Below are 21799 nucleotides of genomic sequence, written 5' to 3'. Positions count from 1 at the left end.
AAGGCTGGTGGATGTATGCCGACTACCTTCGTCTACGCCGTCGGCGGCGAATGCAATGAAATGCAAATTAATTGGACAATGGTGAGAATTGGAATACGATTCGAACGCACACCCTTTGCATTCGTTGGCACGCAGTGTTTGGACATGCAAAATCAATACAATCAGCGAAAGATCAATTTGATCGATATCTTAATGCCAGACGATCGATAAAACAAACGTATTTTTAATTGAAAACAAGCCAATAGTCAAAGTAATGTTTTAATGCTAAATATTAGAATGATGCTTTATTACAGAATAATTTAACTATTTCATAATTAGTATTTTTGTTCATGTATCGATTTATATGTTTTTTTTAAATAATTTACACACTTATTATGTTATGTAAATTCATTACGTTTTGATTTATTTTTGTGTGTTTTACTTCCTTAAATGTTCTAGTTTTTATTTATTCATTTATTTATTTACTTATTTATTTTATCTATAACTAAACAAATTAAAGTTAGAAATAATTGCATTAATAATTTTTAAATTTTTAACAAAAAAAAACATAAAAACGTTATGTGTTGCATTTTTGCAGCAATGAAATAAATGTAAATCATTTGATGAAATGGTGGTTTGAAAAATGCGTTTTAAAGCAAAGAAAACTTTAAAAACATACATTATTAGACTGTTATTCCTTACTCATAATTCACTATTCACGAGTGATCCTGTAATGTATAAAGGCCATTCTATTAAAATCATTAAAACTGAAAGATCATTACCTTGTTTCTGATTTAAATATCATTTGCTGAAGCATCCAATGCAGAGTGCCACTTACTAACGCCGATAACTACTTAGTTGAAGCACGCAATCAAGGTTTCGTATTGGTACTAGTACTAAACACACTCACTTACAAGGTAAAACATCATTCTAACCCAAGTATATTCATGCTACTAGCTCATCCTATGAGTGATACGATGCATAGAGAATGACTAGACATCGCGCTACTTCGCACAACTTCAGCTAAAGCATGGGTTTTTCTTCGCACATTGAGGTTACCAGTTCAAGAACAATCCGTTGCAAGCTCGAGAATAAAGATTTGTTGGTTGATGCACGCCTAAGAGAGGGATTTTTTGGGCGATAATATCTTCTGTTATCCATGAATGAATCCAATTCCAATAAAGTTCCTTTTCATAACCCTTTTTGTTCCCCTTTGTTCAACTCGGGAAAAATAGAACAACCTTCCGGTGTAATCCCAACCAATAAACTGTCCATTCAATAAAAAACCGTAAGTTTATCCCACGATAAAACAAAAAATGTCTCTTGGCCAGTTATCCTGGCATCTTACAAAGATTCCAAAGATGTCACTCCCCGCAGAAAGTCGACGACCAGCAGGATTAATGAGGCTGGGATGGGGAATCCCATCCCATGGGGATCTCATCGCTGGACATCACTTGCAGAAGCAACGAATCTGATCGAAAAGATACTACTACCTTAACTAGCCGCACACGCAGGGATGACTCAGCAGCAGTTGAATCAACTCATTTTCATTAAATTTGCAGACAATTTCACGGACCAATCGAGCACGGCGCTCAAGAAGTCGAATGGCAACAAGGAAGGGTAGCTAAGGAAGACAAGCCCTCACACGGTGGAATAAAGAGAGTGTTTGGGTTTTCCTTGAAGCATCACCACCACTACCACTCACCACCGTAGTTCTAAGCAGCGAGTTCGCACTCACATACGAGAGTGCATTGTGCAGGTTGTAGTAAAGGTGTGGGGAGGAGCGGGTGGGTGCAACTACTGGCCCCACCGCTTCTTGTAAGGCGGCGACGGCGGCGGCTGCGTTGGTTCGATGCGTGAGTGCAGAACATAAAGACAGAACCCAAACAACACCCAAATGCCCCCACGCATCGCGCGCGTAAATCTTGAGCCCTCGTGGAGGGGGGGACTATATAAACATGATCGCCGCTCGGGTCGGTTTCGATTGTGCGCGGAAAGACGCAATGTGGCACACAACGCGAGTGCGGTCGTCGGGTTTGCTGCTGTGATCGGTGCGCCGGAACGATACAGTCCACGAGTGGACCGAGGGCTGTAAAGACGTTAACAACGAATTTCCGTGCGAGGTCAGAACCGAAGCGGATGGGGACGAATATCGGCACCAACATACCAACAAAGCCACAATTAAATATCAGCTGCAGCTGTGAAAAGTGAAGTGACAGTTTCGTGGCGCGCGCGCGCTTACTTTCCCGCACAGTTGTTTATAATGATCGGTCGCGGTAGCAATCACAGCTGGCCGTGTCGGTGATGGTGATCGAGAGTGTTTATTTGTTCTTGCAACTACGAGCAGGTGGCTGTGTCCGTTGTTAACCAGTGAAAAAGTGATCTCAGTGAAATTTATTGATACTTCCATGAGTACGTGCATAAAGGAGAAGAGTGTACTTTAAGCGAGGGTACCCCCGTATAAGTGGCCACTTTCGACACTTCAGTTCGAGCCACTTCGGGGCAAGTATTGTGTACACTTCAAGATCGCACTGACCGCCAGCGGGTTGGGCTCCGTAGCGTAGCAAAGCACGTTAAAAAGTGAACCATATCAAGGCCGGTACAACCGCCGTACAACGTGCTCGGTAGTTTTAAACGATCCGTTTTCTCGCCGGAATTAACACGCTATTGTAGTTTGTCTGTGGTGTAGGGCTTGTTTTGAGTGTGTCTTTTTTTTATTGTAAAAGTCCTACGACATCTGTTCATTCTTCTCGACATCATGTGCAAAATCACAACACGATCCAGTTTGGCGTTGTTCATGCTGACGGCGGCGGCGTCCCTTCTTGCCGATGGTGAGTGACACAAGTAGCCGTGAATCGTACCGCAACCCGGGGACGACCACGTGCATGGCCGTGCGCAATCGTAAAACGAAAGTGAACCACGATCCGGTCGGTAAGCGGTGTGAGCGCTGCACCGTTTGCGGCACACCGCGCGTACGCGCTTCAGTGAATCTCGTGCATTTTATTCGGGCCAGGAAAGAAGCGTGCCGTAATTTTGGACTCATGGCCACCCGCAAACTGGGTGGCATCGCTCGCTAATGCAATAACCTACCGCTACGAACCAAAACATTGGTCGGCCGGCCGAACTCGATTCAGCCGATCTCGTTATCTGCGTGTATTTCGTGATTTGTCATCAAAAGACTTCAATGCAACGGTGTCGGCGACGAACCCCCTCTCGGGTGTTGCGGCATTTTGAAATGCTGATAATGTGGCGTCTTCTTAGTCACGAACACAAACAAATAGTAGACTGAATTATTTTACATAAATTAGGCTGTGTGACGCATCTTCACCTCTGGGCGGTGGTAATTAATGACGTTCTTTTAGATGAATGGTTCCACTGAAAGAATTGGCTTGCTGTGCAGCCAAAACGAACGAACACTTTTGAATGATTCATACTGTTTACGCGTGGTTGAACCGTCTGCGTTGCCCCGAGTTCTCGTAACGACTTCTCGTACGGCACCGTAAAGACGTAGCCAGGACAAGCGATGTTATAGTTAATGGACGCTCAATTAAATTGTAAAACTCATCGACATCGCTGGAAATTGTTTTGATAACAACCAATTCGTGTTTACACCATTCAATTCAGCAAAACACCGACCACAAAACGTGGAATGGATTACAATGTTGTGCAATCGTCGTGTTGCCAACTGGATAACTATATCCTGGTGTTTTGGCTCCAGCTGATTCTAAACCCTTTCCCATTCGATTGTTCGTTAGCATAGATCAGTTCTGGCAACGTTCTAAATTTCATTGCAAGACTTTTTTTCATTTGTTTCTGATACAGAGACTACTTTCAAACGGGATTCTCGGCGGGCAATACCACCTTGGGACCGACTGAACTTGAACAGCTCAAACGATAATGCCTTTGTGTTCTCGTCTTGGGTCAGGTGTTAATCCCAATACCGAGACGTATCCGTTTTCCGGTTCGTTGTCCTGCGTTTGCTGGTTTTTGTGTCAACTGATCGTTAGCGGCCGATAGCGGACGATAATCATAAGTAGTCGTTAAAAATGCTTCAAATGTTGTTTTTTTTTTTGTGTGTCTGTTCTTCGCTGTTCTTGCCGCTGATTCATTTTTATCCTCCACAATGGAAGATTGTGAAAATCGACAAAAATCGTACAGCCATACCTTTCTTACGAGCGACCCCGCGCATAGCAGCACGAACCAACAACCTCCCAGGAAAAAAAAGGGAAATGATTTACATCAGCCTAATTCAAGCATAACGCGCGATCTTCTTGCGATTGCTTTGGGGGTTTTTGCTTGCCCTTCGGGGCAGGTTTGCTGTTACCTTGACCGTTCGGCTTCGCATACGATTTCGAGCGGCTAGCGAGGCAACCAATTTTGTAGTAGAGTTTGAAGCTTGCGCTAGTGGTGCTGCCTCCCCACTTGTACGTCTAGTCGGTTCGCTGGACCGCTCACACCGTTCAACTTCCAGCGCTTACGTCAATGCATCGGCCCAACAACACTGCCTGATCGATGCTGATCGAACCCAAAAACATTCGCGGCTGGGAAAGTTCCCGTCCGCCGTTTGCTAGACAGAACGGGTACTACCACCCTCAACCTGTTGGACGACGGAGGTCAAGCGAGCCACAATTGGGCTTCATTTAACTTTCTTCCCTCTTCTTTCTTCCCCTACAGCGTTCGCCACACCTTGGGGCAGTTATTACGACTACGGCGGACATCCGTCAGGACCGCAGGTATATCAGTACAACCAGCGCGTCGAGCATTACCGACAGGTGCCGGACAGTGTGCCCGCCTCGTCCGGTGCGATCAACTGTCGCTGCACAAAGCTCCGCTACTGTACCAAGATACTGGAAATGCTGCGCAATCCCAAACCGAGCTACGGTAGCTTCAACTCCAAGCTGAAGGAATTGGCCTGCGGGTACGGCACGGACAATGAGCCCAACATTTGCTGCCCGCTCGACGATAGCTGGCTGCGGGACGTCGGCACGGACGATCACTCGTCCGAGGAGTCCGATGCGCACGATACGGCGGGCGCCATCGGGTGGGACGAGGGCTACACCAACCGAAAGTCGGACCAATGGTCACGGGAGCGCTTCAAGTACATACCGATGACGGCGTCCGGGAAGGATGGCAAGCGAGCAGACAGCACCAGAACGCCGACCGCCGGCGGCAACCGCTGGAAGCAGCAGCGGCCCCAAAACGGCAACACGATCGCTCAGTTCGAGGATCCGAAAACGATGAAAAACTGTCCGCCGGTCATTTATCCGAACGAGGCGGAAGTGGCATTACGCCCCACGAAACCGTACGTTGCCCCCGTCATGCGAACGACGACGCGACAGCCGGTGCTGGGAAGCAACCGACTGGCCGAAACGACCCCCCTCCCCACTACCGAACTGCCACAGCCACCCACGACAGCAATACCGACGACCACGGAACTGTTGACCACCGTGCTGCCGACGGTTGTGCCCGATCAGCCGATGATTAATGCGCCGCTGTGCGGATTGTCGGTGAACACGCGCATCATCGGCGGCGAGACGGAGGTACCGGGACAGTTTCCCTGGATGGCGCGGTTAGCCTACCGGAATCAAAGTAAGTAAACGGGTGTGGCATCCCGCTAATACTGCCTTTGCCATACCGACAAACTGATAAATTCTCCCTCTTTTCTTGGGCGTTTGCTGTGGCGTTGTAGCTTCTGGACGCGTAACGTACCGTTGCGCAGGATCGCTCATCACCAACCGACATGTGATAACGGTGGCCCATTGTGTCACGAATCTTATTGATGAACTTCAGCTGTATGTATATCGCTAGTGTCGAACAGTGTCCACAAAAAAAAAGTGTAAGTGTCCATCTAACACATCTCTCGCAACTTGCCTCTGCCTTCCGCACAGAGTCAGCATACGGTTGGGCGATCTGGAGTGTAATGCCGTGACGGATCCGCGCTGCAGTGCCCGCTATCAGGACTTTGCGATCGAGCAGATCATTCCGCACGAGAGCTACGACGTGCCCAAGTACGCCAACGACATCGCACTAATCAAGCTGCGTGAAACGACCGAAACCTACAACATCATCAGCCCGCTCTGTCTGCCCACGGACCAGTACGCACCGTACGCGCTCAACCTAACCGGCCAGCTCGGCATCATTGCTGGCTGGGGTTCAACCAGCAATCGTAAGTATCGATGTTTGCCAGTGAGACGCCAAGCTAGAGAGATTATCCTTTATCCTCTTCCATTCTTTTTTCCAGGAAGCAACACACCCAGCCCGACCTTGCAGTGGCTACGGTTGCCGATCGTGGACACGGCCGGCTGTGCCAACGCGTACGCCCGGTACAGTGTCAACTCGCGCAATCCCATCATCGTCAGCGGCAACCAGATGTGCGCCCAGGGGCAGGAAAACCGGGACGCCTGCCAGGGAGACTCCGGCGGTCCGCTGATGAACGAAGCCATCTCGACGCGCGACCGGTTCGTGCTGCTCGGGCTGGTCTCGTTCGGGCCGCGCACGTGTGGCGTGTCCAACTTCCCGGGCGTGTACACGCGCATTTCGGCGTACATTGATTGGATATTGGCCAACGTGATGCGTTAGTCGCGGTCACACCCGACGCAGCAACGGGGAGTAGTGGGAGGGTAATGGTAGGGCAGGGGGAGTAAATTAGAGAATAGGAGAAAGACATAAGGATAGGAACTGTGTTTCTTGTATGTAGTAAGCGTTTGTTTTTTTTAACCGAACCATAATGTGTTGTCTCTCTTCTGTCGGTTAGCATTCTACGAGGTGTTGCAGAGCTAGTGAAATTTAAATACAAACCATGACTGAATAGTGTGACACACTGGTGTTGTGTTGTCTTTACTCTGCGTCTTTGTTTTTCAATCCATCATTGCTTCCCCTTGCCGTACAAACTGCATCGCATAAGGTCACTTTTAGCTTTCTTTTTCCCTTCGCTACATTGAAACAATCGAACGAATTGGGCCACTTTGTCAAACTTCTTTTAGTCGTGCCAAGCAACATCCAATCTCAAATGTTGCTGTGAAATCATCATACCAAATTAACAGTGTAAAGGCCGGGCTACATTGATCGTACTCCTTAGTGTAATTTTTGTGAACGCATACGCCATCTAGCGGCGGCGGGTTGAAGCTAGATGCTGGCATAATTTATCTGTCAAAAAACGTTTTGGGTCGAGGAGGCTATAATTTTACCCAGTGATGGATAGAGATTGGAAGATGGGGAAAAATGTGGCTCAGCGCTTTGTATGAATGACGATTTGTCCAACAACAACAATTAACGGCCTACTTTGTTGCAATTTATTGACGTTTATCAACATTTCCTACGGCAAACAGGTAGCCTGGTCGAAACTTGATGAGACACCAAGTATGAATAATTTTGGCACTTAAATTATACCCACATCTAGCTTGCGCTGGTCGCCGCCAGATGCGCTAGTGAAAATCAAAATTACGCTTGCGAGTACGATCAATGTAGCCCGGCCTTAATCGTGTTTCCACTACTCCCCAATAGAGGGCGCTACGTGCCGCGGAATATTGCGCGTGTGATTCAAAGCTGGCGCGCAAGATGCGTTGCGCGCGTGTGTTTCGTCTTCTGTTTTCGTATCGATTTTTTTTTACAAATTAAATTGATCCATCCAGACCAGATCAATAGCATACCCCTTGCCCTTCCCCTTCCAACCACCTGGGCCAATTCAAGATCATCGATTGACCTTCCCATAGTCCCAACCGAACGCACGCGCGTGCGGGACATTTTTGGAAGATTATGTATCGGTCGGGAGGGGGGGGGTGATGTTTCTGTGGCGGACGCGCTGTTTCGTGGCGCAGACAAATGCAGAAAACCTGTTTTTATCACCCCCAAACCGGTATCTAGTAAACAAAATATCCCAGCTTCCAGCACAAACACGATGCGACCGCCGTTGATTGCCGCCGATCGACTTCTGTCGTTTGTCACGGACCATGATATCTATTCTTTTGCTACATAATTTCAACTTCCAATGGTGCTGTTAAAACCCAGTCTAATACTGTTTTTTTTCTTTTTGTTTATGATCTTTATTGGCACATGGCTCCGTGCTCACCTGCTGTTCGATCGACGATAGCGCCGCCTCCGTATCAATCGCGCAATTTCGGAAGTAAATGGCACCTCAGGTGTATGGCAATTGGTAGCATTTACTTGCACTTTTAAGGGCCCACGGGTTTACCCAACGATTCCCAAGTTCGGCGTTACTAACCGTTCGTGAAAGAAATAGATAATAATGAAAACAAACGAACAAAGTAATGGTAAAGGAGCGGAAAGAAAGAGCAGAATGATGTTAATTCGTGAGTGTGTGTAAATAGCAACTGGACAGAGCTCGAAGCGCCTTGGAGGTGAGGGTGGGGACGAAGCGTGCGGCAAGATTCACCTGACTTTGGGATTTCCGTCCGATCATGTTTCCCTTCCTACTGCGGCGGCGAGGGCAACATTCTCGCGAACTGCCTTTGCCGCCGCGTACCTACGTCAGGCGTACGAAGGCGAGAGCTGAGAAAATAGATGCGAAAATCACACACTGCATTGACCCGGTCGCACTCGTTCTCCTGCACCACAGCCACTGAAACGTTCCCATCCTTGTCGCACTCCTCTCTCTCTCTCTCTCTCTCTCGCCCGAGCGCGCGAGCGTGTTTCGCGATCTGATCTTTGATGAAGGAGGAGAAGCCACACACGGAGCCCTGGCCGGACGCACGCATTAGCCGGGTTCCGCGTCATGGCGAACCGCCGGCTTAGTCATTCGCAGCAGTCCGAACGGATCGGTTCGGGCAACGCAAACGACAGTTTCTCGCCTCACCTGCAGCGATCATCATGAGCGTTTACAGCCGCTGCCCGCTGAGGTTGCACCGTCTACAGTTGGTGCCGTTTCTACTGTTCACGCTTCTAAGCATCTCAGCTGCTCGTAAGTGTGTGTGTGTGTTCGTGTGCATGTGTGTGTACGTTTGTTTTGTCAACGGTTATCACAAGTCAACCCCCACCAACCTCGTTCCAGTTGACCTCTAAGCAGAGGGAAGATGATCACTTCTCAAGACCTAATTTTCGGTAGCCTGATGACAAACTAGCGACTAACGTTCTACTTTTTTTTTACTACTCACCCCCATTTCACGCAGAACAATGCACCCTACCTGATAGCACTGTGGGCGAGTGTATACTGCTGCGCAACTGCAACAGTCTCCTGACGCTGATCAGGAAAAAACCGCTGTTAGATGCCGATCGGACGTACTTGCAGCGATCGCAGTGCGGTTGGTCCGCGGCCGAAAATCATCCGCTCGTCTGCTGTGCGGACAGCTTGGTGGCACCGGTTCGCGTTGGTGTCGGGCTATTGCCGTCACCGGGCCAGTGCGGCATACAGACAAGCGATCGCATTTTCGGCGGCGTTAACACGCGCATTGACGAGTTCCCTTGGATTGCGCTGCTGAAATATGCAAAACGTACGTACATTCCGGTTGCTCGTGTACATAAAAACGGAGGGGGTGGTGGTGGACGGTTCCACCACGCTCAACATGTTTGTACATAACACCTGCTGTCTAATGTTTACTCGCATTGTTGTTGTGCTTCTCTATCTCTGCTTAGCGAATAACGTTTTCGGGTTTCACTGTGGTGGTGTGCTGATCAACGATCGATACGTCCTAACGGCTTCGCACTGCGTCAACGGTAAAGACATCCCGAGCACCTGGAATTTGTAAGTATAATTATTACACCTCTTGAACCCTTTTTTTTTCTTTCATATATTTAGCATAGCTCCATGGAAAAGTTTGTCCTTGTTAACTCATTTCATTACCTTGCCAATTGTTAATAAAGGGCCGAAGTACGCCTCGGCGAATGGGACACCTCTACTGCACAGGACTGCGAGGGACTGGGCGATGACGTTGACTGCTCCCCGCCACCGATCGATGTGCCTATCGAGGGAAAGATACCGCATCCAGAGTACGTGCCAACGTCCGCCGAACAGTACAACGATATCGCGCTGCTGCGGTTGCAACAATCCGTGCCGTACTCTGACTTCATCAAGCCCATCTGTCTGCCGATGCAGGCCGAGCTGAAGGCACGGGATTACGTTGGGTTCCGCATGCAGGTGGCCGGCTGGGGACGCACGGCAACGGCGCGCTTCAGCAACGTCAAGCAGAAAGTGGCCGTCGACGGTGTTTCGCTGGACGCGTGCAATCAGGTCTATCAACGCGAGCAGGTGCTGCTGCGCCAATCGCAGCTCTGTGCGGGCGGTGAGGCCGGCAAAGACTCGTGCCAAGGTGATTCGGGCGGCCCGCTAACGGGCGTCCATACGGCGGGCGGTTTGCAGTACTGGTATCTGATCGGGCTGGTATCGTTCGGACCGACGCCGTGCGGCCAGGCCGGTTGGCCCGGGGTTTACACCAAGGTGGACCAGTACGTCGATTGGATCACTGCCACGATTGCCGCTTGAGAAAATAACAGCAAAGATGAGTGCTGCGTGCACGCTGGGTATTAATGGTTGAATAAAGTGAAATTTACATAAGTGCATTTGAATAAAGAAGGAGTTTCGCGGAATTTCTGTTCGCATATGCAACACCCATTTTGTGCATTGTTTTGAATGGTATTCCCCAAACCAGCAGTTCATTACAGCAAGTGGATGGAACCATCAATTACCAGCACTATCGGGGGAATTCTACTTTCGGACGAAACCCGTACGATCGTATTGCACGGTTTGATGAGCTTTTGTTTCGAATGATTATATTCTTCGTTAAATTACATATTGCTATAAATGTAACTGTTCGTGTTAGTAATAGTGCACTGCATCTAAACAATTATCTCTGTAACAGCTTTTGCTCTCGTCGGCTCTCGTCCACTCTACACCATTCTCTGGTCCGATATGCCCTTCAAGGAGTTGGATATTTTTATCGTTTTATAATCACTCCGCAGCTGGATAAAGTTCATCACCACGGACTTGTCGAGATAGTTGAGCGTTTCGCCACCGCACACTTCTTGGAGATTTTCGTGCTTTACCAGCAACAAATTGCAGAGCGCGTGCAACACGTCGAACAGCTGCGTTACCAGCGGGCTCTGCAGGACGCGAGCACTCTTCCGATACTCGTTCACGTCGCATATCGCGCACATTGCACCGGCCGTATTGTACTGGAACTGTTGCAGGTGCTCGAAAACAACGCGATGATAGCGGATGCCAAACTCCGTCAGCACGGCGGCCAAATTTTCTCCATCGATCGTCTTCTGGATGAGCCCGATCAGCGGGTTCAGATACTGCACCACCGCCAGGCACGCATTCGACGCCACCGTATCGACGTCCGTGTCCGGTTTGAAGTCGGACTTTTTCTGCTCACTGCTCAGGTACGTCTTCACCCAGCCGAAGATGGCATTCAGCGTCCGTTCCAGCCCCGTTTCTATCTTATTTTCCACCGTCTCCAGGTAGGAGCGTTTCTTCTGTATGCAATCCGTGTACTGCGGAGTGCCGATCACGTTCGGGATCACGCTCGCATTGTACGTCTTTTCTAGCAGGTGCACGATGGCGTTACACTTTTGCGCAACGTCAAAGAAGTAGATCTGCGGTACGCTCTTGCACTCCGCGATCGGAATCGCCTGCAGCCCGAGATCGAGCGCATAATCGCAGTGCTCGTGCAGCAGATAGCGCAGCAGCGTGTCCGTCAGCTTGAGTATGTTGCGCGGCAAATCGGTCTCCTTCGAGAGCAGGCAGCACCGCTCGAAGGCGTGCGACGACTGCTGCAGCAGATTAATTGCCAGCTCCTCGGACAGAAACGTTTCGCCGCCATAGTCCTCGATCTGGGCGATATTGATGTTGGCCCTGCTGCCGATCAGCGCTTGCATGTCGCGCCTCAGCTCCTGGAAACGTTCGATCTGCTTCTTCTGATGGTTTTTGGTTTCGTAAAACTTTTTCAACTCCACCTGACACTTTGCGTCCAGCGTGCGGCTTTCCACCTCAATGTACGTAGCGAGATGGCGGTCGAAAATGTTGGCCGTCAGCTTCTGCAGCAGATCATCCTCCGAGCCTTTGAAAAACTCCTGCAGTTCGGCGCTCAGCTTCATCGTGCGCGAGTACAGCTCGGACAGCGTTTTCAGATACTTGTTCTCGTCCTTACGGTCGTCCAGCTTCGTCTGCACGAACTGGTTAATTTTCAGCTGGTAAATGTTGAGTATAAACTTGCTGATCACCTTGTCCGGCGCATTGAACACCTGCTGTATGATTTTGTAATGCTTGTGGCATAGCGGCACGATCCCTTCAAACACGTCGCGACCCCCGTACGTCGTGGCCTGGCTCTGCTCGATGTACACGTCGATCACCTGCGTGTAGCCCTTAAACTGAGACAAAATGTCGGACAGCTCCTTCATCCGTTCGATGTTTTCCATCTTCTGCGCCGTGGCAAACTCTTCAATCAGCTGCATCTCGACGTCATCGTACTTGGATTCAATCTTTTTCTTCGCGTTCGCAAACCGCTGGGCCGGTAGGTCTTGGGAGATCTGAAACAGCTTCTGAATAATGTCGGCCGCCTCGTACAGCTTGCTCTTGTCGCTGTAAATATCGTTCACGATCGGGCCCGGCGTCAGAAACTCGGCCATGTGGTTGAGCAACAGCTGGGCCTCGACTGCCCGGCTCCGCGGCATGTTTACGTTTTGCAGCTGCTCTCCGAGATGGATCACCTTGCCCGCGACCGAGTTAATCTTCTCGTCCAGCTGATGGAAGTAGTCCACCGACACCTGGTGCTTGGCGACGAACTTATCAATCGCCTTCACGAATATTGCCTGCTCTTCCTTCAGCGCTTCCTCGAGCTTGTCGCACTTTCGCTGCTGTCGCTCCTGCAGGATCTTCATGTCCTTAATCGTCTCGACGAACGTTTCGTACAGCAGATCCGGGTCGAACTGGTCCGAGCCAATTTCGTTGTTTGTGCGCCAGCACAATCTTTCGATAAATTCCTCCACCTCGAACGGGTCCTACAAATTGACGATCGGGAGTGTAATTCATTTGTTACAATGCGTTGCAATACCGCGCAAAGCTTACCTGCTCTAGCTCTTCTACGTATTGGGACAACATGATGACCGATTGTATCCGAACTGGTGGATTGTTTCACATTAAAAGTTGTAGCGATTTTTAATGAAATGGATATCTTCTCCAGTCGATACGCGGTTGTTGACAATCGCTGATAAACGTCAGATACGCACCAAGGTTGCTTGAAATCAATTTTAGATATCAATTTTCCAAACGTATAAGATCAAACAAAATGCAAAGCAACATCAATCACACAATTCTCTAATTGTTTTATAAATTTTTGTGTAATTAGCTCCTCCGTAAACCCCGCAACATCAACTGCCCTCCAGGCCGAGCCACCTGCGCTCGATGCACCTTGTGCGCCAAAGTGACGTTTTCGATGAAGATGATGTGTCAGTGTCGCGCACGGAAAGAAAGAAACCAGAAAACTTGGAAGTGTTGTACATTTTCATAGCAATCTAATTTTGCCGTGGTTTCCGTCGCCTCTTTCCCGTTTGCGAGAAAATAGCGGACGTAAAAGTGAATTCCGACTTGTGATACGTATTTCGCTGCAGATTGCGATACCCAAGCGCTGGTAACGGTGTGGCCGCCGAGTGAATCCGATTCGTCAGCGACTTCGTGATTCGTGTTAATTGTGTGTGCTGGAAAGAAAATCGGTACTGCAAATCGGTCGAAGCTGCAACCCGTGTGCCCCGTACTGTTAACACTACCCAGGAGCTGAGTGAAGGAAACCAATTTCCCCCCAGTACGACCATGAGTCCCGAATAGTAAGTGACCACCGCAAACGGGAAGGGAGAACAGAGAGGGGGATGGGGGAGGGGAGCGTGTAATATGGTGTTTCTCCCCCATTCTTCCTGAAATGCATCGAGTTTGTTCTACTGCGTCAATCGCTACTGCTATTGGGGACAGGCAGGCCCTGACAGAGTTGGTTGAGCAGGAGTCGCCGCAGCAGCACAGGGAACAAAGAACTATTTCCGCCCGTGTTTAGCTGAGCGACAGGATCGGATGACGAAAAGGAATTACATTTGCTTACGGTTTGCTTCTTTTCTTTTTCTTTACTTGGTCTCTGACCGATAAGAGCAAACGGTAACGATGATGACGAAGATATTCCGCTGTGAGCATTTTCTAAACTACACCTTCCGCCCCTCCCCAACACACACACACACACTCTTACTCTCACACATACACACCCCACGAGCATCGGTGATGACGACGTCGAGCTTTCGCCGTCGTCGTCGTCGCCGCCGTCATCGTCATCGTAATGCCATCGGCGGCACCCGCACCCCTCGTACGAGTGTGTGCGAAAAAGAGAAGGCGAGTGTGTACAGAGCGGATCGGTCGCTCATCGATTTTAATACACTGTTGATAATAGGGCGCCAGTGTGCTAGAGAATGACGGAACGATTTATCCTAATCGCATAAACCTTCGGGAAGCGTGCGAATGTTGCGAACATTGCGAAAGATCGAATATTATTTGTTTGTTTCAGTCGAAAAGGGCTTCCCAGTGTTGGGGTGTACCGAATGCAAGCGAGCAAAAGAGACGGACTACATCGAGTAAACAACAACCACTCGCGCACACATACACACACGCACATAGTCGTGTCGAGTGTTCAATCCACCCCTCGTACGAGAGCTGGTAGAATGGTCAAGTTTGGAAGGAAGGGAAAGCTAGAACATATAACGCCCATCCGTCAGTTCTAAGTGATCATGAAAAAAACATCAATTAAAAGTTGATGTTTAATCAATGAAAATTACATCTACCGAAACGTGGAAATGCTACCCATACAAGCTCGTTTCTTTGTTAACGGTTAGATGGCTTTACATCTCCGAACCAATTCTTTATCATCCATCGTTTCCCGGTGAATGAGTCACCCGTTGTAGAGTGTGCCGTTTCTTACTTAGCATGCATCGGGTGCAGCACATCGAGCGATCAACACTGACGCAAGTCCTACGAATCTACGGATCTTGCAAGATCTTGCGCACAGCTGGAGGTGAACTTTAAACCTTTAAACCTCGCCGACGTGTCACGTCGCAATTGATGAAAACCAGGAAATGGAATTGAATCCGCAGAGCGTGTGGCAAACGCTTAAGATTTCGTTGTTGTTACAAACACGCGCGCTCCAATTTGTAAGCAATTCAGTTTAATAGCAAGAAATTGATTTGTTTCATGTACTGTCGCCCGTTCAACTGCTTTTCTTATTTATTGCCTAATTGCTAGACTTTCCTCTCGCTGGAAGCAATAGAGTGTTAAGTCATCCCGAGTGTTTCTGCTCAGAGGGGCGTCTCAGTATATTATTTCATTATCAACGTACTATGGCGGCTCTGGCTTATTTCTTTCCCTATTCCTCTCTTCTCGTCACTGTCCCATAGCGACTACTTGTTTAAGCTGCTGCTGATCGGTGATTCCGGCGTTGGAAAGTCATGCCTACTGCTAAGATTTGCTGTGAGTATATTAATAGTGAAGAGGAATGTTAAACGTGTTTGTAAGCACGTACTTATGAATAACATTTGTTTAACTTTTTACCCATCAACAGGACGATACATACACGGAAAGTTACATCAGCACAATTGGTGTAGATTTTGTAAGTATCCCCCGCAACGATTAGTCAGAAAAGCAGGGCGTGATAGCATCTAATCAATTGTGTGCCTTTTTTACATTGCTTACAGAAAATTCGAACCATAGATCTGGATGGAAAAACAATCAAATTGCAAATTGTGAGTTGCCGCCCATCGTACGATGCTGTTTGCAAAAAGGGAATTGTTTTACTAATGTACAATCATTTCCATTTCCTTTCAGTGGGATACTGCCGGACAGGAACGGTTCCGCACGATAACGTCGTCCTACTATCGCGGGGCACATGGTATCATCGTGGTGTACGATTGTACCGATCACGATTCGTTCGAGAACGTGAAGCAATGGCTGGAGGAAATCGAGCGCTACGCTTGCGACAATGTAAACAAACTGCTAGTGGGCAACAAGTGTGATCTGCAGACGAAGAAACGCGTCGATACTACCACGGCAATGGTACGCTTCCACCTTCCTCCATGCCCCTAACATGGATCACAATATGCGCAATACTGACTAATTGTGACCAATCTTTTTTTGTGGTGAATGTTTACAGGAATTGGCGAATCAATTGGGCATTCCATTCCTTGAGACGTCGGCGAAAAACGCAACCAACGTAGAGCAGGCATTCATGACCATGGCGGCCGAAATCAAGAATCGCGTAGGACCCCCGTCCAGTGCTGCAGATCCGCCAAGTGCTGTGAAGATCGACAAGGGGCGCAACGTGGAGGCAAAGTCGGGCTGTTGCTGAACACCAGATTGTTTCCGGGTCAGCAGTTATTATTATGATTATCATCCTCTCAATCGATCGACCACCACGCTCCTTCCCCTTTGCGCTATGAGCCGCGGCCGCGGCGGTAGCAGTAGTAGAACAGCAACAGCAGCAGCATGAAGAAAACAAAACATTAACTGACAGACAGACAGACAGACAGACAGGATCTAGGGAACAGGAAACGGAACGGATAAGCAGCAAAAGTTTAAAAAAGACACCTTGATGAACCCCACAAACACCAATCCTTCCCTCTCCAAACGAACCGTTCCATGTCAAGAACATTCGGCAAGGGGCAAGAAAGGAGGATTAACAGAACGGGACTGGTGTTTGGTTTTGTCGTCTCTATGCGCATCGTAATATGTTTTCTTTTGCGATCTTTCTTCACGTGTCTGCTGTATCACACACGAACACACACACACATACATCTTGCTGGATAGATTACTGCTATTCTAATTATTATCTATGTATGAATTATCAAGATTTTGTTGGAATTTTCTTCCCTGCGCGGGAAGTTACTGTGTGAGTAAAACGGTCTCCTGTGTAGCAACACAAGAACGGGGAAAAACAGCAAAGCAAACGTGTCTAGACGCGCAATGTGCAATGCCGCCTTTTTGTCTGCGTGGGTGGGTGCAATGCGTGAAAAGAAAGTAGAAATATAAATATCATAAGATCGAAAGAGGTAAACATATGTGCTTGTGTGCATTCTGCATGGATACTTTTCTGTTTGTTTGTTTGTTTTGGACGCCTGTGGGGTATCCTTGCCCCCCCAAAAAAGAAAAAATCGTCCGTGGATTAAAGGGACTGATGAAGGGACTGAAGTCCGTGATCCATGATTCACGCATTAACGCATTCGAGCGGTAGCGGTTCATCGAAGAGAGGTGCATATAGCAAACCCCACAACAACATACACACACACCTACACAACAAAACACAGACACATAAACAACACAAGCAAACTAAAGGAGACATAATAAAATAGTGGAAATTGGAACTGCTTCAGTGCGTTGGGAAACTGTCCAAAACGAAAGAACGGATACGGTCGTCTGCAGACGTCGCACTATACCATGCCCCAACACATCCCTGCACACATTCCAGTCCAGTTCTCGCTTAATCACATTCCCCCTACTAAATTGCTATTAAAGTACACGAATGCTTGAATCTATGCGAGATTTATCTACAACTAACGAAACAACACAAAGATTGTGCAAATATCGTTACTTGATATAAGAAAGGAATAGTTTATTTAATGAAAAATAATAAAATAATTTTTATTTCAATTTTGATACAAATAAATAGTTCCAGTAGACATTTCATATGCGCGTAATAGTAATGAAAGTACAAAACCCAAAACCCATCACAAAAACTTGTTGAGCTTCTAACAGATTGTTCCTCGCTTTTTAGGTTTTGTCTCCCTGCTACTACTGGCATTGTCACGATTTAATGTGTTTTGTAATTATCGTTTTTTTTAAATCGTAGATGTGATGTGATATCATTTCAGCGAAATTGCAACCCATTGCATTTACCGTAAATTGATGATTATCCTTTTTATTATCAAAAAATGGGTAATGCGATATGACTTAAATCAAATGGCAATATAAAATAATAAATAGTTACATACTACGTTTGAATCGAATTCCTCCTCCTTAAAAGGAATATAGCAAATGTTTTCAATCTTAACTTACTGCCCTTCGGTTTTGGTTCAGTCAGAACTTCGATCGCAAGGGAATAGAAACGGTAATGGTAGAAAGGGTTGATATAGAGAGAGAGAGGGGCTATCGAAATACGAAACACGTAAAGTAAAATTTCGTAAATGGGTAGAATCCCGCCAGAAAGAAAAGCTTTACAGATTCTCACACTTGATTTCACTCCCTTACCCTGTATTGTTGGCACATAAATTACGCTAAAATATTCCATTGCACTATGACACACTGTTGCTGCTTGTTACGCTTACGACACATACAATTGATTTAAAGTACGATGGTTCGCCATCTGCTTCCGCCAGCTAACTGCCATCTAATTTGTTTGGCATTTTTGTAACGCAAGGAATAAAGATGATAATGATGGGAGTTTGATTTGAAAGGAAACCGAAATGCAATCACTCACAAACTACACACAAACGCTGGCTTATCCTAATCTAAACGCAAAACGGAGATGTTTTTGCTGATTTATGTGGTTTCGTTTAAAAAATGCCTCGTGCTTCCACTTCCTTCCTTTCCAGTCTAACGTTTACATTAGTGATGTGCTCTTTGGAGCGCACCCACGACTCCGATCCGACTCCGGCTATTGTTAGTCCAATTCCGACTCCAGCCATAACCGAACCACCCGTTCCGCCCGGAGTCGGAGTCGTCCGGAATCGTTTGGAATCGTCTGGAGTCGTCCAGAGCCTTTGTTTCGAAGGCCGGCTCCGACTCCAACCGATTCCAGACAACTCCGACGACTCCGACGACTCCGAATGACTCCAGACGACTTCCGATAACTCCGACTTCCAACGACTCTGACCGACTGGGGACGATTCCGAACGACTTCGGATAATGCTGGGCGGATCAACCTTCCGGAGTCGGTTCCGAAATTATCGGAGTCGGATCGGAGTCGACTCCGGATTTTTGCCAACTTTATCCATCACTAGTTTACATCTGCTGCAAAAGTTCCTGCGTGTCCTTATTGTACAGATCGTCCAGCTGGCCATCGGGCTGTTCCTGTGCGCCGACATCGTCCTCCTCTGGCACCGTCGATTTGCGGGTAACCGTGGACGACACACTACTGCTGGCCGATGTGGTCGTTGCACTACGCTGCGCCAGCTGATACTTCGTTCGCTTGGGCAGCGTGCCGTGCTCGTCCTGATCCTGTGGATCGCTGTCCACCAGGAACGGTTCCGAATCGCTCGCTCCAAGCGGGGATGCTGCGGCATCTTCCTCTTCAGTCGCCAACCGCCGACCACCGTACGACCCCACAGCAGCAGCAGCAGCAGCCGCCGCCGCCGCAGCCGCGACAGCCGTCGTCTCAACCCGCCGGCGCTCTTCCTCCTCCTCTCGCTCGTCCTCGTCCCGCCCTTCCTGCTCGCCCTCTGCTTCATCGTCGTCTTCGGCAAGCTTTTTCTTCAGATGGTTGATCACCTCCTTCTTCTCGTTCAGTATGCTGATGCACTTCGTTATCAGTTCGATCTCGTACAGCCGGCTGTCCTCTTCCTGCTGGCGCTGCAGCTCGACCAGCTCCTCGTGCTCCTCCTTCAGCTCGTGCAGCACCTTGTTCTTCAGCTGCACATCGTTGCGCAAACGGTTCTGGGTGGCGATTGAGTTGGACAGCACATCCGACAGCAGGCACTGGGAGCGCAGCAGTATGACCGAACCGTACGCGACGGTTAGCGCGGGCCCCACCACCTTGCGCCACACGAAATTGTTCTCCTCGACCGCGTAGCTGAACCCGTTCGCGCCGCCCTCGGTGCAGAGTGCCAGCTTGGTCTCGTGCAGGAAATCGTTCCAGGGCCGCTCCAGCCGAATGGCCGTCTGCTGCAGCACCTCGTGGTCGATCTCGGACAGGAAGCTGAGGGGCGTGTTGTACAGCGGGCTGAACACGATTATCTTCAGCAGTATCTTGCGCTCGCCCCAGGTGCTCTCGATGAACGCGTAGTGGTTCCAGGTGCCGCCCTCGCTGCCCGTGGCAGCTACGATCGGCAGCTTGTTCAGGTATATATTATCCAGCTCCATTCCTGTATCTGTGGCATGCACTGCGATGGGGCGTGGGGCGGGCGATGGACGATGGTGATTTTACTGGCACAGGAATTCTAGCGCGAGGAAGGAAAAAATGGACAGCAGAACACGCATCCAATCAATATGAACGACTTCACTTCATGAATAGACTTGAAATCCCTCCCACCCCGCTATGACAGCAGCAGCAAACGCCTGCAGATTGAGTTAATTTTGCAAACCTTCTATTCGTTCCGTTTCCCCCTTCTTTGCTTTGCTTTGCGTACGAGCAGACGCAACGGTACAAAACGCACTGCAGACCCGAGCGACGCGCACTTGTTTTTTCCACTTTCTTGTTTAACAACTTTACCCTCCTTCGCCACCGTTTTTCGCGTTTGCGTGCCCTTCTTTAGCGTTTCCTATTTATCGGGTTGAACTTGCCCGTCCGAGCAAACAGGTCTGGTGCGGTTTGGGGGTGGAACGGGCGAGCTTTTTGGGGTGGTGTTTTCTTCCTTCTCTCTTCTTGCCCTATGCCGAACTGTCAAAGGTAGCTGTCAAACGGCTGACAGGCAAACAAAACCGCATGTGCTTACATCCTTTCCACATCGTAGGCATCTTTCGCGGGCGACGAAAATCGCATTCCTTTGCGGTAATATTCTGTTTGTGAGGAAATATCGTGCAGCACAACGGTCTGCAATAGAACACAGGCATGGAGGTCGATACAGCCGCTGAAAGCGTTCCCCGGGAAGCGACCGGCACGGAAAAACTGCACAAGAGGAAACCTGCAACGCAGTTGAGTGAGATTCGTCAAGTGCTTATCCCAAAGACACGGTAATTTTGGTGCAAAACATCTTCGTATGCAGCATTACTAACTATCATTTCTTTCCTATTGCATGGCAGCAAAACGGCGTTGAAAGAAAACTGGATGAAAATTTTTACACCCCCGTTGTCGAGCAACTCTCCCTGATGATACGATACAACGTTAAAAATAGTAAGGTACATGTTCGAATCCAAAACGGGCCTGCACGAGCAGGTATCGCTATTCTGCCCAGCAAACTTCTAACCCAGCCGGCAACTTGTTCATCCCTACAGGTGGAAATAAAGGCCACTGATGCGACGCCAGACCTCACCTACCTGCAGAAAGCGGACGACTTTGTGCGTGCCTTTGCGCTTGGATTCGAGGTGGAGGACGCGCTAGCAATGATCCGGCTGGACGATCTGTTCATCGAAAGCTTCGACGTAACGGACGTGAAGTCGCTCAAGGGTGACCACCTTAGTCGGGCGATCGGACGGCTGGCGGGAAAGGGTGGCCGGACCAAGTTCACCGTAGAAAACACGACCAAGACGCGCATCATTCTGCAGGGCTCGAAAATTCACATCATGGGCAGCTACAAGTACATCCAGCACGCCAAACGCGCCCTTAGCCATCTGATTCTGGGCTCGCCGGCCAGCAAGGTGTACGGTAACCTGCGCACGGTGGCCGCCAATCAAGCCTCGCAGCGAATGTAGAGGTGATTGGGGCCAATGCAACGAAAAGATTATTTTGAAATGTAATTTAGTTGTTTAAGAAAACCGTTCATTTTCAAATTATGTGAATGTGTTGTTTGATTTCGTGGGCAATTAAACCCACAGTACAGCAGATCATGTAATATAGCACGATATTTAACTGTTGGTGATCGTGGCATGGAATAAAGAAGCAACAATACCGTCATTAAAATGCTCTAATCGCAGTATTTCCTCTTAGAAAAGATAGCCGTACGCTAATGTTTGAAGCGCTCGACTCGCTCAGCTATA

General features: G+C 48.5%; 6 protein-coding genes across 6 annotated transcripts; 4 read left to right on the top strand and 2 right to left on the bottom strand.

Moving 5' to 3' along the window:
* Nucleotides 1-1941: 1941 nt before the first annotated feature.
* On the top strand, nucleotides 1942-6824 carry LOC120897020 (serine proteinase stubble). Its single transcript, XM_040301599.1, has 5 exons — nucleotides 1942-2810; nucleotides 4654-5568; nucleotides 5669-5771; nucleotides 5868-6145; nucleotides 6221-6824. Exons 1-5 carry the CDS (start codon nucleotides 2738-2740, stop codon nucleotides 6556-6558), a joined length of 1707 nt encoding a protein of 568 aa, XP_040157533.1. The 5' UTR covers nucleotides 1942-2737; the 3' UTR covers nucleotides 6559-6824.
* Nucleotides 6825-8705: 1881 nt separating this feature from the next.
* On the top strand, nucleotides 8706-10539 carry LOC120898815 (serine protease easter). Its single transcript, XM_040305182.1, has 4 exons — nucleotides 8706-8896; nucleotides 9105-9425; nucleotides 9568-9676; nucleotides 9796-10539. Exons 1-4 carry the CDS (start codon nucleotides 8806-8808, stop codon nucleotides 10412-10414), a joined length of 1140 nt encoding a protein of 379 aa, XP_040161116.1. The 5' UTR covers nucleotides 8706-8805; the 3' UTR covers nucleotides 10415-10539.
* Nucleotides 10540-10674: 135 nt separating this feature from the next.
* LOC120898814 (exocyst complex component 5) lies at nucleotides 10675-13290 on the bottom strand. The gene is made up of 2 exons (XM_040305181.1): nucleotides 12998-13290; nucleotides 10675-12930 (listed from the first exon to the last, which is right to left on the bottom strand). Exons 1-2 carry the CDS (start codon nucleotides 13028-13030, stop codon nucleotides 10819-10821), a joined length of 2145 nt encoding a protein of 714 aa, XP_040161115.1. The 5' UTR covers nucleotides 13031-13290; the 3' UTR covers nucleotides 10675-10818.
* Nucleotides 13291-13396: 106 nt separating this feature from the next.
* Nucleotides 13397-17313, top strand: LOC120898818 (ras-related protein Rab-1A). Its single transcript, XM_040305185.1, has 6 exons — nucleotides 13397-13752; nucleotides 15355-15427; nucleotides 15519-15566; nucleotides 15652-15699; nucleotides 15782-16009; nucleotides 16107-17313. Exons 1-6 carry the CDS (start codon nucleotides 13739-13741, stop codon nucleotides 16299-16301), a joined length of 606 nt encoding a protein of 201 aa, XP_040161119.1. The 5' UTR covers nucleotides 13397-13738; the 3' UTR covers nucleotides 16302-17313.
* A 527-nt stretch (nucleotides 17314-17840) lies between these two features.
* Nucleotides 17841-20537, bottom strand: LOC120898816. Its single transcript, XM_040305183.1, has 2 exons — nucleotides 20248-20537; nucleotides 17841-20103 (listed from the first exon to the last, which is right to left on the bottom strand). The coding sequence occupies exon 2, from the start codon at nucleotides 20024-20026 to the stop codon at nucleotides 18950-18952; it is 1077 nt and encodes a 358-aa protein (XP_040161117.1). The 5' UTR covers nucleotides 20027-20103; nucleotides 20248-20537; the 3' UTR covers nucleotides 17841-18949.
* A 17-nt stretch (nucleotides 20538-20554) lies between these two features.
* LOC120898817 (RNA-binding protein PNO1) lies at nucleotides 20555-21730 on the top strand. The gene is given in 4 exon segments (XM_040305184.1): nucleotides 20555-20836; nucleotides 20906-20942; nucleotides 20945-21001; nucleotides 21098-21730. Coding segments are annotated over 4 exon segments (633 nt in total). The 5' UTR covers nucleotides 20555-20714; the 3' UTR covers nucleotides 21515-21730.
* Nucleotides 21731-21799: the final 69 nt, after the last annotated feature.

Source organism: Anopheles arabiensis, chromosome 2, assembly GCF_016920715.1.
Source record: "Anopheles arabiensis isolate DONGOLA chromosome 2, AaraD3, whole genome shotgun sequence".
In the NCBI taxonomy this organism is placed as follows: domain Eukaryota; kingdom Metazoa; phylum Arthropoda; class Insecta; order Diptera; family Culicidae; genus Anopheles; species Anopheles arabiensis.
Note: the sequence above shows the minus strand (reverse complement) of the source record. Positions and strands in the feature narration are given on the sequence as shown.